At 47.9% G+C, this 15,655-nt stretch overlaps 1 protein-coding gene across 1 annotated transcript in view; it reads left to right on the top strand.

The window, feature by feature from the left end:
• Positions 1-9,826: 9,826 nt before the first annotated feature.
• PIR (pirin) overlaps positions 9,827-15,655 on the top strand; it is a gene marked incomplete at both ends in the record, with an annotated part of 124,353 nt that continues 118,524 nt past the window's right edge. Inside the window, one exon of the mRNA XM_082717059.1 lies at positions 9,827-9,922. Within this exon, the coding sequence (XP_082573185.1) occupies positions 9,827-9,922 (96 nt within the window). The remainder of the gene's footprint in view (positions 9,923-15,655) is intronic.

Here is a 15,655-nt window from a genome sequence, read left to right on the forward strand (position 1 = left end):
TGAGTTAATTTGTTCAAATTATGGTCTGCATTGTCACCTGTGCCTGGTGAGCCCCTTAGGAACGTGCTCTAATAATAATTTGACTTCATGACGAGAGCAAGCTTGTTCACTTGGGAGTTCTAGTGCTTGTCTTTAGCATAAGAAAGAAATCTGATAGCATCCATTTTGTGTGTGTGTGTATGTGTGAGAGAGAGAGAGAGCAAGAGCGAGAGAGAGAGCTTCTTCTGGCTTCTGGCTGACCTTTATTTTTTCTCACTTTAAAAAATGCATTTGACTCGTGGCTTTAAAACATCATGCATATGCTCATGATTCCAAATTTCAGCCAGCTCCTCTCTCCTGAATTCCAGACTTGGAATTCAGACTGTCACCTTGTCCATCTCTACTTGGAAAGTCTAATCAATGTGTCTACATTACCCTCGCAATGCCGACCTCCTGACTAACCCCCCCGCCCCACACACACACTACCTTCTCCTGTCGTCGTCCCCTCTCAGACAACAGCAACAGGATTTTTCGAGCTGCTTCAGGCCAAAGAGTATGGAATCATCGTTAACTTCTCCTCTTCCTTTACACCCAGCATCCAGTTCTTCACACAATTTGGTGAGTTCTCTCTTCAGAATATATGCCGAACGTGGCCACTTTTCACCACCTCTTGGCTACTTCCTGGGCAGTCGCCATCATCTCTCACCTGCAATGTTGCCCCTACCCCCGAGTGCCCTCCCTGCTTCTACTTTTGCTCCTGGAGATCTGTTCTCCACTGGCTAGCCAGAGCAATTCTTTTCGATGTAACTCAGATCCTGTCACTCCTCCAGTGTGAACTCTCCTTCGCCCCACCCCCCCATTCTGGTCCACCAGTACTGTCTCTAACATCATCTCGTGATTCCTCTGGTCACATTGCCACTCTGAATGCTGGCCTCCTCGCTTCTCCTACAAAATTCTTAGCACTGTCTGCCCCAGGACCTTTGCTTTGGTGGTTTCCTTGGCTTGGCAAACTGTCACAGACATCTGCCTGGTTCGTTGGCTCATCTCTGGTCTCGGCTTCAGATGGCATCTTCCTAATGAGCCCTCCCTGGACCACAGCCTCACTCCACCCAGCACTGCCAGTGTCCCTTACTCTGCTCTACACGGCGCTCAACACCTTAAAACCTGCTGGACGATTCATTTATTTATTACCTTTAATGTCTGCCTCCACTTTCTAAAGAGTGAGCCCCAAGGGCTCCAGTAGCATCTCTCTCTACCGCCTGAGCCTCTTCCACGGGCATCTCTTCCCTGGGGGTGTTTCTCAACCACCTCCTGCCTTTGCTCCCCCAGTGCTGAAATGATCTACTTGGAGGTTGGGATCGAATGTAAATAGTTTATGCTTATTGGGATGGGACGTTAATGTGTTGCCTCTCCTAGAAACGCTTGCCTATTAAGCCTTGGACTCAGTGGCGGAATAGTCACGCTTGATCCTTATGAAAGGAGATGGGTGGGTAGGAGATGGAGGAGGACATGCAAAGTTTTGTTGTTTCTTTTTGTTAGTACCTTTCCCGATATGTGTGAAATCTTTACAGAGCCTGTTGGCATGCTGTCGATTTTACTCTCATTTTTTAAAAAGATTTTTTATTTGTTTACTTGACAGATCACAAGTAGGCAGAGAGGCAGGCGGTGGGGGGTGTGTCGGGTTGGGAAGCAGGCTCCCTGCTGAGCAGAGAGCCCAACGCAGGACTCCATCCCAGGACTCTGGGATCATGACCTGAGCTGAAGGCAGAGGCTTTAACCTGCTGAGCCACCCAGGCGTCCCTTATTCTCATTTTTAGTGGAAGATAAGGATGTGGGGGCTAAGAGGGGCTCAGCGAACCATGACCACCACCTGTTCTTGTAAATCAAATTTATGGGAACACAGCCACCACCATGTGCCTACAAAGTCTCAAATATTTACTATCTGGCCTTCGCAGAAGAAAATTTGCCAACTCATACTCTAGAAGAGTCTTGCCAGCTCTACAAGTGACATGTAGCTTGGAATTCAACAGACATTCACTGAGCTGGACTGCGGGCCAGGTTGCCAGAGTTGGAAACGAGGAAAGCAGGCCAAGGAGGCATCTTTATGGGACCCTCCCAGCCACGAGTCCCACTTTGAGTCAAACGATCTTTCCCAAAGGCTTATCACGAGCAGTTTCAAAATACAGAAAAGTTAAAAGAATTGTACCTCGAGCACCCCCATATCACTCTCTAGACTCTGCAATTGGATTTTGCTATATTGGCTTTGTCACGTATCTGTGTATCCATCTGTCTATCCGTCCATCAGTCCACCGGATCGGTCTTACTACCTCCACTGCTACCGCAGTTCTTACCATTGTTATTTTCTGGTGCATTCACGGTAAGTTGCAGACAGCGGTCCACCTCATCCATGAACACCAGCATCCATAACATTAACTAGATAGAGGTTAATTCAAATTACGTTTCTCCCCTTCCTTGGTGCAGAGATGAATCAGCCTTTCAGGGCCAAGAACATTTTGCTTGTGGGGCATTCTAGAAAATTTCTGTGGCTCAGAAGAGGGGTCATAAGCTGTTCTTTTCTGGAATGCTGCCAAAAACCCATGGGAAAGACAGGAACACAGTTGTGTGTTTCACACAATGGTGGATCACACGTAACTTCGGGGTCAGAAGGCTGCATGATAGAAGAGACCCAGGGCTGTGCGGATTGCTCTCCTGAGGGTAGAAGTGGGAGTAACAGCTGTTTGTCTCTGGTGGATGTCTTTGGATGTCCTCAACCAACAGCCCATTAATGACCTTCATAAACGAATGTTTACAAATCAGTGTCTGATTTGAGCCAGTCTATTTCCCTGGGTTCGATGGGTCTGAATGCCTAATTGGGAATATTCCAAAGATACTGGTCATTTCATAAATAGCCACGATAGTGCTCCGGGAAGCAAATTGCCAAAACCTGACCAAACTGCAAGAAAGCATTTTTGAGCTGAGCGGTAGAAGAAGAAAAAACAATTGGACATGAGGAAATAAAGAAGACATCTGTGTATTCCTACAAAATATATCTTGGGGAAGAAAATTGGTAAGTCAGACAAAAGAGGAAAATGCAATTTTGAGATAAAAAGTCAAATAAAATGCGTCAACAATGTGGGTGTCATTAAAGATCATAAGGGTATCATTTAGAATCATTTAGGAAAGGTTTTTCATCATTGTCATTTCATCACAGAGTTTTCTTTATGCTTCCTAGGACCCCGAGGGCAGTGGATGATGTAGCCACACACCCACATATCTACCTACACACTCATTCGCACACACACATATTGGACATCTCCATCTGGATGACGGATGACAGTGTAAAAAGTGCGCCAAACTCCACGACAGGGTCACGCTGCTCCTCTCCAAGGTGGGCCCCACTGGAGAAACGTTCCATGCCCCGTATTCCATCTATAAACACTGGCCCCTCTCTGACCTTGCTTTGTCCTCGATTTAGGTCTTCTAGCTTTTCCAGCCCTGTTCTTTTCCTACACAGGTCTGCAAAGAGAGTTCCTTGCCTTGCCCCAAACAGGCAGGCCCTTGGACTTAGCCGACACCCATGCCTGGCCTCTCAGAGTCAAGACAAAAGAGAAGCTCTCGCTCCTGGTACAGTGGAGGTGGAGGGTGTTCTGAGGCCCAGAGGAACCTTTGAAAAGGTGATAAAGCAAAAGCATCCCCAAGAGCATTGCAAATCTACTAGAGGAGTGGGTAATGATGTACAGGGAAGCCATTCTCTTCTGCTTCCTTTTAATGCAAAGCTCTCCTTGTAAATGCTGTTTGTAACAGAGGAACTCTTCAGAACACCTGAACTCCAGAGGTCACTGCTGTGGCCTGTGGCATGCAATACTTCATCTCTCAAGTCAAGTTCAATAAGTTATCTTGGCGGTTGGCTAGTCACCTTGGTAATAACATTTAAATGCTTTCGTAAAGGGTTATTATTTATAAGAGCACTCCTTTAGCCCAGAGAGCTTTGAAAAACCACCTTATCTCCTCTGGCATTCATTTCTTTTCCAGTTGCCTATTATCACAAAACAAATGATCTAGAAGCTAAGTGGCTTAAAACAACCATTTTTCTTTGCTCATGGTTCTGGGGGTCTGGAAGTGTGGAAGGACACCATTGGGGCGCTCCTGTTTTATCGACGTGGCACTGGCTTTTCCCCCAAAAGTTGGCCTCTGATCCTCGGCTCTTCTCACCGGGCAACTGCTCCCAGGGGCAGGAAGCAGGAGCCACCAGGCGGTCTCAGAGCCACACCTGGAACTTGCGGTCCAAGCCACCGCAAGTCCCGCCTAGACTCCGGAGGAAGATAAGTAGAGGCCACCTGCGATGGAGGGAGTATCAAAGTCACAGTGCAGAAGACACGTCGAATGGGACATCCGGTTACAGCTGTCATAGGAAGAGAGGATCTTCCACAAGATGATAAACAATGAGTCTGATCAACAGTAGGTGCTTGTGATTGATGCAGGCTGGCCTGGGTCCGAGGACCCAGAGGGCGTCCCGCAGGACCAGCCAAGGGGGCCTCTGGCTGTATGCAGGATGGAAATCATTCGCGAGCCAAGAGGAAGGGAGAGCAGAGTTTACCGAAGACGGAGCGGGAGAGCACATCAAGACCGAGCGGCTAGGAGACTCGGAAAGGAGGGAGAGTGAGTCTCGTCTTTGCTCGGGGTCTGGGGTTTTTAATGAAGGTGATAGTCTGATGTCCCTGTCCTCTCAGGCATCCGGGAAGTGGTCAGAATAAGGACTAAGGCTCTGGTGTCCTCCAGAAGTCGCTTGTGCCCGGGGACCAGAGGTCTTGGTGTCAAGGTGTCTGGAGTCGGTGGTCTTGGAAAAAGATCGCAGTGACCCACCTGGTCACTCCGTGGGTGTTACCTATTGTGCTGGAAGACTCCAAAGAAATCATTAGCTCTTTGACCGGTGTAAGGAGGACCCGAGGCGGGGGTGCTGGTCCTATCAAGAATAGAAGCAGAAGGAGGAAAAAGGCAGATTTTTTTCCCCCCAAGGAGCCCCTTCAGCTTCCCCATCTCACAGTGATGGCCATGTCGGACACCTCACCCAGATCTGAGGGGAAGGTTTCCCAGTGGGAGTGACATGGAAACTGAGCTGAAACATGAATGGGGATAAGCCGGGTGAAAGAGAGAGAAAGTTGCAGACAGAGGCACAGCAGGCCCACAAGTGGGAGAGTCTACATTCCAGAGCCTAAAACAAGTCGGCATGGCAGAAGGAGGGAGTGGAGTGACTCTGCATGCGTGTGTGTGCGTGTGTGTGTGTGCGCGCGCGCGCGTGTGTGTGTGTGTGTGTGTGTCCTTGAATGAGTGTCAGCATGTTGGGGGTGAGGCCAGATTACAGACATCAGAAGACCTTCTCTTGAGGGCCCTGAAGGTTTTAGGCAGTTATTCCATTTCCCGGGGAGGTGGAGAGTGGATGGGCCAGGGGCCAGCCTGACGGCCAGAAGAGGGGCGCGGCTATCAGATGAGATGACCGGAGGCAGTGGGGGCAGTGGGATGTAAGAGACATTAGGCGTGGAATCCACAGGATTTCGAGGTGCAAGAGTGATGGGGATAGCCTGAGATTCAGGCCCAGGCAACTGACTACATGTTGACATTTTTGGTAGTAGATGCAGAACCATTTACTAAAGGCTGCAAGGAGCCAGAGAGTCCGTATTTCTATTTTATTTGGAGAAAGTTTCAGAAGTCATCTTAACAATGAGAAGTAACAATACTGTATTATTTCATGGCACTTTTAATATTCATGTGCATTATCTCAATTAGCCTTGAATCACAGGGATTTGAGTCCCACTGATCTATAGAGAGTCCAGGGGAAAGTCCTTGTTCCTCTACTACCCTGTTCTTTTATTTTATTTATTTTTTAAGATTTTATTTATTTATTTGACAGAGAGAGCACAAGTAGGCAGAGTGGCAGGCAGAGGGAGAGAAAGAATCAGACTCCCCACGGAGCAGGGAGCCCGATGCAGGGCTAGATCCTAGGACCCTGGGATCATGAACTGAGGGGAAGGCAGACGCTTAACCAACTGAACCACCCAGGTGCCCCTACTACCCTGTTCTTTTAGAGCAAGGACACTACCTAGTTTTTACAGTCTGTGAGCTGAGAGCAGTTTTTACATTTTTAAGTGGTTGAATTTTAAAAAAATCAAAAGAATATTTCATGACAAGTGAAAATTATATGAAATTCAAATTTCAGTGTTGTAGGGACAAGGGCAGCTTACCTCAAGATAGGCCACTTTTTAAAAAAAGATTTTATTTATTTATTTGAGAGAGAGAAAACACGCAGGTAGCGGGGCAGAGGGAGACGGAGAAGCAGACTCCTCTCTGAACAGAGAACCCAACGTGGGCCTCAAGTCCAGGACCCCAGGATCATGACCTGAGCTGAAGGCAGATGCTTAACCGACTGAGCCACCCAGTCCTTCCCCAGATGGGCCACTTTGGTAGGAAGATTATTGAGTAAAGAGATCAAAAGCCAGCAGATTGAGGAAAAGTGCTTTACTTCTCCCGCAACTATACCAAGTAGAGAGCTACTAACAGAGGTTTCTCTTTCGTTAACAAACTTAAGTGCATAGCAGGGCAAACTTTGTTTTCCAGACTTCTCTCACCTTCCAGCAAATGCTCTTCCTTCCCTTTGTCCCCCCCCCCCCCTCCCCTGAGCTCAGGACTCCAGATAAGCCTCTGTAATTTCAGGCTGTGCGGATCATCCGTATTTAGGAAATGTAATTTGATTTTCTCCTGTTCCTCCCGCTCATGTCAGTTTGATTCTTCGTCCAGCTAGAAGGATCTTGGAGGGCAGAGGAAATCCGTCCTCCCCAAAAGTAACCATAATTAAAAGTTTATTGAAACATGCTGGGCGGAGGGGGGTTGGGAGAGGGGGGTGGGGTTACGGACGTTGGGGAGGTTATGTGCTATGGTGAGTGCTGTGAAATGTGTAAACCTTGGCGATTCACAGACCTGTACCCCTGGGGATAGAAATACATTATATGTTTATAAAATGTTTTTAAAATAATAAATAAATAAATAAAAGTTTATTGAAACAGCCACACCCATTTATTTCACGTGCTGTCTGTGGCCGGTTTGTTGCTACAAAGGCCAACTGGAGCAGTGTTCTCAGAGAACGTAAGTGGCCCGCCAAGTTCAAAACATTTACCTTCTGGCTCTCTACGGAGTTTTCTGGCCCCAGTTTTACAAGCACCACTGTCTTGCCTTTCTCAAAACCACACAATAAGCTTTCTGGTCTTTAGAGGACAGGAACCGGTTGCCATGCCTGTAGCCCTGGTTAAGCATTCCAGCAATGAACTAGATCGGTGCACTCACCGGCTCCCGCAACTCCGCTCCGCTCTGGGAAAACTCTCCGATGCCTGCACCCCACAACAACCAAGCTCTTAACCAACTGTCTCCCCACTACAGCGTGTGTCTTTTTCAGGCAGGAGCACAAAAGTCTTGGTCTGCGGCTCCCCCACCATCGTGGAGCGCTGAGGGCATACGCAGCTCATTGACTTCTCCCTACAACCGCACCAGGTGGGTTCTGTTCGCCCCGTTTCCATTTCGCAGTGGCAGGACTGGGGGCACAGAGAGGCTGAGCCATCTGCCCCATCTCGCGCAAGTGACAAGTGATGGAGGCACAGTTGGAAGCCACAGTGTCCGGATCGGAGCGCCTGCCCGGCTCAGAGAGCCCCCTACCCCAATAGCCTGGAGGGGGGTGGGTAGCATCTCTCCCGGCCGGGAGGGGCGCGGAGGTCGCCGGGCAGCGGAGCAGGCAGGGGAGGGGCGGCGCGCGGCGCGAGAGGAGCCCCCAGTCCGGAAATAACGGAGCGTTTCCCACGCCCGCCCCCGCCCCCAGACCCGCAGACCACCACCTCCCGCCCCACGGAGGTGGCGGGCGGCGAAACGCTGAATCACGGTGAGGCTGTCGGCCCTGCGCCCTCCCGGCCCTGCGCCCTCCTTGCCCTGTGCTAAATGCCCGCGCCACGCGCCACGCGCCGCCTCCGCGGGGGACCGGAGGCTCGCGGGGGTGCTGCGCTCCCGGTGCCGACCCCGCCTTCCCCAGCAAGCTCGCGACTCTGGGGGAGGCTCCCGGGAGGTGACGGGAGATGCTTAAATAGGACTCAGGCATTGGGCGAAAAGTGCCAGGCGGCTTTCCTGTCTGCAAAGCACCCGCGGTCCGGTAAGCACCTCGTCAGTTGTTCGCCTGCGTAGAATTTACGGAGCGGCAGTTTGGAAGGACCTAGAAGTGGCGCGTGTAGGGGTAAAGCCCTCCCTGGTTGCTTGTGGGGGGGTGATGTCGGTTCTGTACCGCTCTGAGGATTGAATGCCTTTCTGAGCCCCCACTGTCCGGCACCCCATAAGTATTGATTGATTGCTTGCCAAGGGGGTCTGGGGGAAACTCATTTTGACGGACGGGCCGGCCGTTGCGGAATAGCTGCCTAACAGCAGCTAGCATTCCTAGAGGGCTGACCACACTCCTTTGAGGTAGGCAGTCTTAGTACCCCTAGTTCATAGATGGAAAAACTGAAGCACAGAGAGGCTTAGGAAGTGGCCTCAGGGCACACAGCAGGTGCTTGGTAACGCCCGGGATCCAAACCGGAGCTCTCGGGTCTATGCTTCTGGCTAAAGCGTCTTTCGTGATTTGAGTAGGAATCTTTGAAGGAATGCGTTGTCTTTCGCTTGAAAATGAGTTTTAGAGATTTGGCGGCACGCTGTGCAAGCATTTGAAGTGGCGGAGAGGTGTGTTGTGTTTGTTCTGGGATACTCCGTTCAGTACAACTACTGGCCCACAGACAGACTCTTTTGAATAACAATGGTGGGGTATAGACCGGTCTTCAAATACAGGATTGGTGTCAAGGACACCTCCTCCGGTTTCCTGCGCTCTTGAAAACTTCCTGACAAAGCTCAAAGATTTCTTGCCGCTCAAGTTGGCCCTGAACTTGAGGGAGAGATGGATGGATCTTTAAATTTGGTGATCTTCGAAGATCCTTTCAGTGCCAAGATCTTTTTTTTTTTTTTTTTTAAGATTTTATTTATTTATTTGTCAGAGAGAGAGTGAGCGAGAGGGAGCATAGGCAGACAGAGTGGAAGGCAGAGTCAGAGGGAGAAGCAGGCTCCCTGCGGAGCAAGGAGCCCGATGTGGGACTCCATCCCAGGACGCTGGGATCATGACCTGAGCCGAAGGCAGCTTCTTAACCAACTGAGCCACCCAGGCGTCCCTCAGTGCCAAGATCTTAAACGTGCTCTGGTGAGAGTCACAGACCTCACGAATTTCCTCCCTGTTCCCATAGTCACCACATAAATCTCTCTCAGCCTCCCGGTAGCACCTACCTCGTGGGGCAGCGATGAGATAAAGCAGATAAAGGGGCGCCTGGCTGGCCCAGTCAATCAAGCATGCAGCTCTTAACCACAAGGTCCCGAGTTCCAGTCCCAGGCTGGGTGTGGAGCTGGCTTCAAAAAATACAAAAAAACAAAAAAACCATATAAAGCACTCATTAGAGGTTAGTAAGTGCCCAGCAGAGCTGTTATTGCTAAACCTTGTAAAAGATGGCTGTAGGATTGCATGAGATTGCAAATGATTAGTGGTACTAATGTATTAGCGCTTGTACATGTTCACCAACATTATTGTTTTAAATTTCCTAACCCAGGTCTTCTACAGACTAAGCAGCCGATATATTGTAGCTGTTTATATTTGGGGCAGGTCTGAATTTAATATCCCTAATTTCGTGGTCTTTGGATGTGTCCTCCTTATGATTTTTCTTTTTTGTTGCTGTCCCCCACCCCCCCTTTGGCCCTCTAACCTCTACACTTCAGTGTAGGAACACTCTTTTGAGACTTCAGCATGGCATCCTCCAAGAAAGTGATCCTGTCCGTGCTCAGCTGGGGGCAGTCGGAAGGGATTGGAGCCAGGGTCCGAAGAAGCACTGGCAGACCGGAGGTAAGCTGCTTGGGGAGCTGTTTTCGTGCTTTCCTGAAGAAGGTGCTGGTGGGATACTGAGGCTTACCTTGGGAAGAGAGGGCTTGGGGCAATCATGAGCTGCTTTATGGGGGGGGCACAGGGGTGAACTCTGAGGGGGTTTCGCTAACTCGGGCACAGAGGTCTGGCACAGAAGGTGCAGCTGAAGCCTCTCCACCCCTCTCCGCATTCACTTGTCCTACCCTGAGTTGAGCCTCATCACCAAACATGCCCACCTTATAGCCCCAAGTTGACTCCCCCGCAATTCAAAGCACCAAGGAGTAACATTAGGTCCCGGTTCCAAATTCCCAGGGGAAAGCATCTGCTTGGCTTGGTTTGGGTCCCGTCTCCCTCCCGCTTGGCCAGTTAGCCTTGCAAAGGATTTGGGTTTGTGGACAAACCACAGAGCCCCAACTCTGTGGACCTCCTGTGGGGATGGGGGTGTGAGAAGGCTTCTCTCATAGATGATTTTAGGTTAGGTAGACCTCTTTCAGCATGAGAGAGCAGTTTTATTTGAAAATTGCAGAGAATGTGGGACTTGCAGAAAAGAATATCTTATTTGTACAGAAAGGTATCAAGTGGTGATTATAGCCCACGGAAAATAGTGCTCATCACCATCACAGATTCCAAAAACATTTTTTGATTGCAGTATAACTAACCTATGACATTGTAAGTTTCAGGTAAACAACACAGAACAGAGAAATTTAGTATTTATATATATTGCAAAACAATCACCACAATCGGTCTAGTTAACATCTGTCACCATACGTAGTTAGACAACTTTTTTTTTTCTTGTGATGAGAACTTTTCAGATGTACTCTCTTAGCAGCTTCTAAGTGTGCAGAACAATGATGTTGATTACAGTCACCATGCTGTACATGACAGCCCCAGGACTTAATGATATCATAACTTATAACTGCAACTGTGTACTTTTTGAACACCTTGACATATTTCGCCCACCCCCCACCCCCCACCTTTGGCAAAAACCATGAAGCTGTTCTCTGTGTCTGTGCGCTTGGTTCATTTATATATTTTCTGATTCCACGTGTAAGTGAGCTCTTATGGTATTTGGCTTTCTCTATTTCACTTAGCATAATGCCTTCAAGATCTACCCATGTTGTTACACATGACAAGATCTCATTTTTTATGGCTAAGTAGTATCTCAGTGTGTGTGTGTGTGCGTGTACACACATATATATCATATTGTCGTTTTCCATTCAGTGGGTATTAGGGTGATTTCCAGGTCTTGGCTATTGTGGGAAAATGCTGCAATGAATGTGGGGGTGCAGATCACTTTCTGGAAGTTAGTGTTTTTGTTTTCTTGGGGTGAACATCGAGCAGTGGGATCGCTGGATCATATGGTAGTCCTATTGTTAATTTTTCGAGGAAGCTCCTACTGTTTTCCATAGTGGCTGCACCAATTTACATTCCTACCGACAGGGCACAAGGGTACCTTTTCCTCCACACCCTTCCCTACACTTGTTATTTCTTGGCTCTCTGATGCTAGCCATTCTGACAGGTGTGTTGTCATCTTTCACTGTGGTTTGGATTTGCATTTCCCTCCCTGGTGATTAGTGATGTTGATCGCCCCCCACCCCCGCCGCCAGATATTTTTGAATAAAGGAAGAAGTTTATTAGGGAAATGGATTCTTTTTTATTTTTTATTTTTTTTAAGATTTAATTTGTTATTTATTTATTTGTCAGAGAGAGAGAGAGGGAACACAAGCAGGCAGAGGTGGAGAGAGAAGCAGGCTCCCTGCCAAGTAAGGAGCCCGATGTGGGACTCGATCCCAAGACCCCGAGATTATGACCTGAGCCGAAGGCAGCGGCTTAACCCACTGAGCCACCCAGGCGTCCCTGGATTTTTTTTTTTTTTTTTTTTTTAATGAGGTCAGTTTGTTCTTCTGCCTAAAATCGGCTCTGGCTTTCTTATGCTCTTTCGTTTTCACCCGTGAATGTCACTGGGGGTCCATCAGGCATTGTTTTCCAAAGGGTACAAGCAAATAAGGATTACACACAAACAAGATTATTCTAAGTTCTAAATGGACAGTGGGTGTTGGGGACACGGAGATGGATGTGCTATCATATTCTACTAGGCCGCATCACTGAAAGAACAATTATGAGGAATTTGGACACCCATTAGGAAAGCCATTATTGTGCGTCGAGGGTAGCTAATTCTTTAATGACTCCATCTGTCAGGACATATCTGCTGAAGCCTTCTAAATATTTTTAGTCCTGTCAACCCCTTACGTAGTCTGATGAAACCAATGCGTTTCTTCTCAGAGTAACACATATTTTTTACGATTGTATTTATTTGATGGAGAGGGAGAGTGAGGGAACACAAACAGGGAGTGGCAGAGGGAGAGGGATATGAACTCGTGGCCTGGGCTGAAGGCAGATGCTTAACCCACGGAGCCACCCAGGTGCCCCAGAATAATATTTTTTTAATGTGTGAAATAAAATACATAGGATTACAAAGGAAAACATATGGCAATATGGTGAGCAGAATATGACAAAACAAATTTGTAATCTAGTAATTTGCATTAAGTAACAAGACTCAGTGACAGGTCATATCACTACCTAATTTCAAAGCTGCGAGGGACATGGATAGTAATAGTTCCCTATACTGGGGCACCCGGGTGACTCAGTCAGTTGAGCATCTGACTCTTGGTTTCGGCTCAGGTCATGATCTCAGGGTCTGAGGTTGAGCCCCACCTCCCAATAAATAAATAAATCTTTTAAAAAGTAGTTCAGTATACCTGTAGCAACTGTCACGTTATATGAAACAGCTTTGAGTTCTAGTGGTGACAGGGTCGCAGGTGCTGGTGATTTACTGTGCTGCTTTGACTGCATTCATGGTTAAAGTATCACATTCCAGCGGCGCCTGGGAGGCTCAGTGGGTTAAAGCCTCTGCCTTCGACTCGGGTCATGATCCCAGGATCCTGGGATCGAGCCCCACATCGGGCTCTCTGCTCAGCGGGGAGCCTGCTTCCCCCTCTCTCTCTGCCTGTCTCTCTGCCTACTTGTAGTCTCTGTCAAATAAATAAATTAAAAAATCTTAAAAAAAAATAAAGTATTACATTCCAGCCTGGAGATGGTTTCTGGGGACGCTTACTTACCAGTGTGAATGTACTTCCTGACACTGAAGTGTTTACTTAAAAAAAAGTTAAAATGGTAAATTTTCTTATGTATATTTTACTACCAAAAAAAAAATCCCAGATGAAAAAACAATTTTCAGTTAGAGGTTAGTGAAAATCAAGATGTAATTTTTTTCCCCAGCCGAATTTATAGCTGCCCTGAATTCTATCCGTGGTACTCAGTTAAGAGTCCCTGGCTAAAAACCCGTGCTTTAAAGACCCCCACATTCTACTGATTCAGAGGGTCTCCCGTTTATGCCTCTACCCTAAGGAAAAATATGTGGATTGGAATTATTCATAATGCCGTCACCCTGGTTTAATCATGATTAAGACGGAGATTGTTTCCTTTTTTTCTCCATTATAGCTGTACGTTTTACGTCATGGGGATTATATAAACTAAACAATTTTCTGTCCTTGTTTTTTCATTTAACAGGGTAACATAAGCACTTCCCATGGAAATATAAATTCTTCATGCACATCTATTTTTTTTTTTTTTTGAGAGAGAGAGAGAGCACGCACACATGTGAGGCCAGGAGGGACAGAGAGAGAGGGAGAATGTCAAGCAGGTGCCATGCCCGGTGCGGAGCCCGACGTGGGGGCTCGGTCTCACAATTCTGAGATCACAACCTGAGCTGAAATCAGGAGTCTGATGCTTGACCGACTGAGCCACCCAGGCGGCCCCTTCACGAACATCATTTAAGTCACTGTGACATGTTCCCGTGTCCGGCACAGTGTTACTGTCTTAGTCATGGACCTACTTTTGACCATTTAGGTTGTCACCATACTGTTAGCGTGGCAGAAGGCAGACCCCCTCACCGTCCAGTCCTCAGAGAAGGGAAGCACTGATGTGGTTTCGGGGCGGTACGTTTTAAACTTTTTGTGCCAAGGCTTCGTCTCTAAAGAAACATCGCCGACCCTTTGGAGCCCAAAGCTATTGTAGTGTAGAATTTACACCAGTGTGTGGTATGAGTGGCCCTCAGCAACCGGTTCCCTATGGCCATAAATGAGGAAGTAGAGGTATTTACAAAGCTTTCACTGAGCCTTTTGGTGATGAACAATAAAGCAGAGATGGGGCGGGGTTGGCTTTCATCACGATTCTGTGCCGGCCAAGGCTGCCAAGCTGGACCGTGGATGATGATTGCATAGTGCGATGTTCGGGCTCCCTCAGCTGTGCTCCCAGCAGGAGGGAAACCCACGACTCATTTGTACCCGCCTCTGGGCTCCGCTCCCCCTTCCACTTGGACACTCCTTGGTGGAACATGATTTTCCTGGGGCCAGTGTCAGACATTTTTTTTTTTAATTATGAAGAATTGCAAACCTAGAAGAATAGAGAAAAGAGTGTAATGAGTCCCCACGTACCCAATCTCCATAGTGATCAACTCCCGGACTTTCTCATTTCCTCTATACTCCCCATCTGTGCCTGCACTCAAAGTATTTTATTTTATTATTATTATTTTTAAAGATTTTATTTATTTGACAGAGAGAGATCACAAGTAGGCAGAGACGCAGGCAGAGAGAGAGGAAGGGAAGCAGGCTCCCCACTGAGCAGAGAGCCCGATGCAGGACTTGATCCCAGGACCCTGAGACCATGACCTGAGCTGAAGGCAGAGGCTTTAACCCACTGAACCACCCAAACACCCCTGCATTCAAAGTATTTTAAAGGTGAATCGTTCCATTTTACTTGTAAATATTTCAGTTTGTGTTTCTAAAAGATTGCAACTTTAAGAAATTAAACTATAACCCCATTACATACTTAAAAATTATGAGTCTCCTGATATCATCAAATAACCTTGAGAAATCTTGGTCCTTATTGATACAGCCTGTGTAGATGGCGCTGTCCATTATCGAGGTCTCTGGGTGCTGAATCATGGTAGAGGGGCATGGAGTCAGAGCTCAAGTCCATTCAAGGCTGAATCGAGATCTCAGTCTGGATTTCATGCTGCCAGTTTCCTTCTGCCTTTTCAGTGATTTCTTTTTAAGATTTTATTTTTATTTATTTATTTGAGAGAGAGAATGAGGGAAAGTGAACATAAGAGGGGAGAGTCAGGGGAAGAAGCAGATTCCCCACTGAGCAGGGAGCCCGATGCAGGACTCAATCCTGGGACTCCATGATCATGACCTGAGCAGAAGGCAGTCCCTCAGCCAACTGAGCCACCCAGGCACCCCTGTGCTTTTTCATTCTTACAGTCGGGCCCCAGCCTGGATGCTGAGTAGGCCCAGGAGGTAGTCGCAGCTGCTGGAGTCTGTCTTCGACCGGCCTTTCCCTTCTGCTGTGCCCATGTTGCCTTGACACCGGCGGGCGTGGTGTTGGGTGTTGGCTGTTGGCTGTTGGGAGGGCAGGATCTCAGCTGGTCCCAGGCCACTGCCAGGACATTATTGCCCTCTGTCCCTGTGTAAGGATTTGTGTTTCTCTTTTGAAAACCCAAGGTCTAGGGTGAGCCTGAAGGCTCCCCGCTTTTCAGAGACCCATACTCATTCTATCTTAGTTCATCATTTTTCGTTCCTTCTTAGTGCATCGCCTTATGGTCTGAGACAGCTGTTGGGGCAACAGCAACCATTGGGCGCAGGGAGGACAGAG

The sequence above is a fragment of the Mustela nivalis genome (assembly GCF_964662115.1).
Source record: "Mustela nivalis genome assembly, chromosome: X".
Taxonomy (NCBI): Eukaryota; Metazoa; Chordata; class Mammalia; order Carnivora; family Mustelidae; genus Mustela; species Mustela nivalis.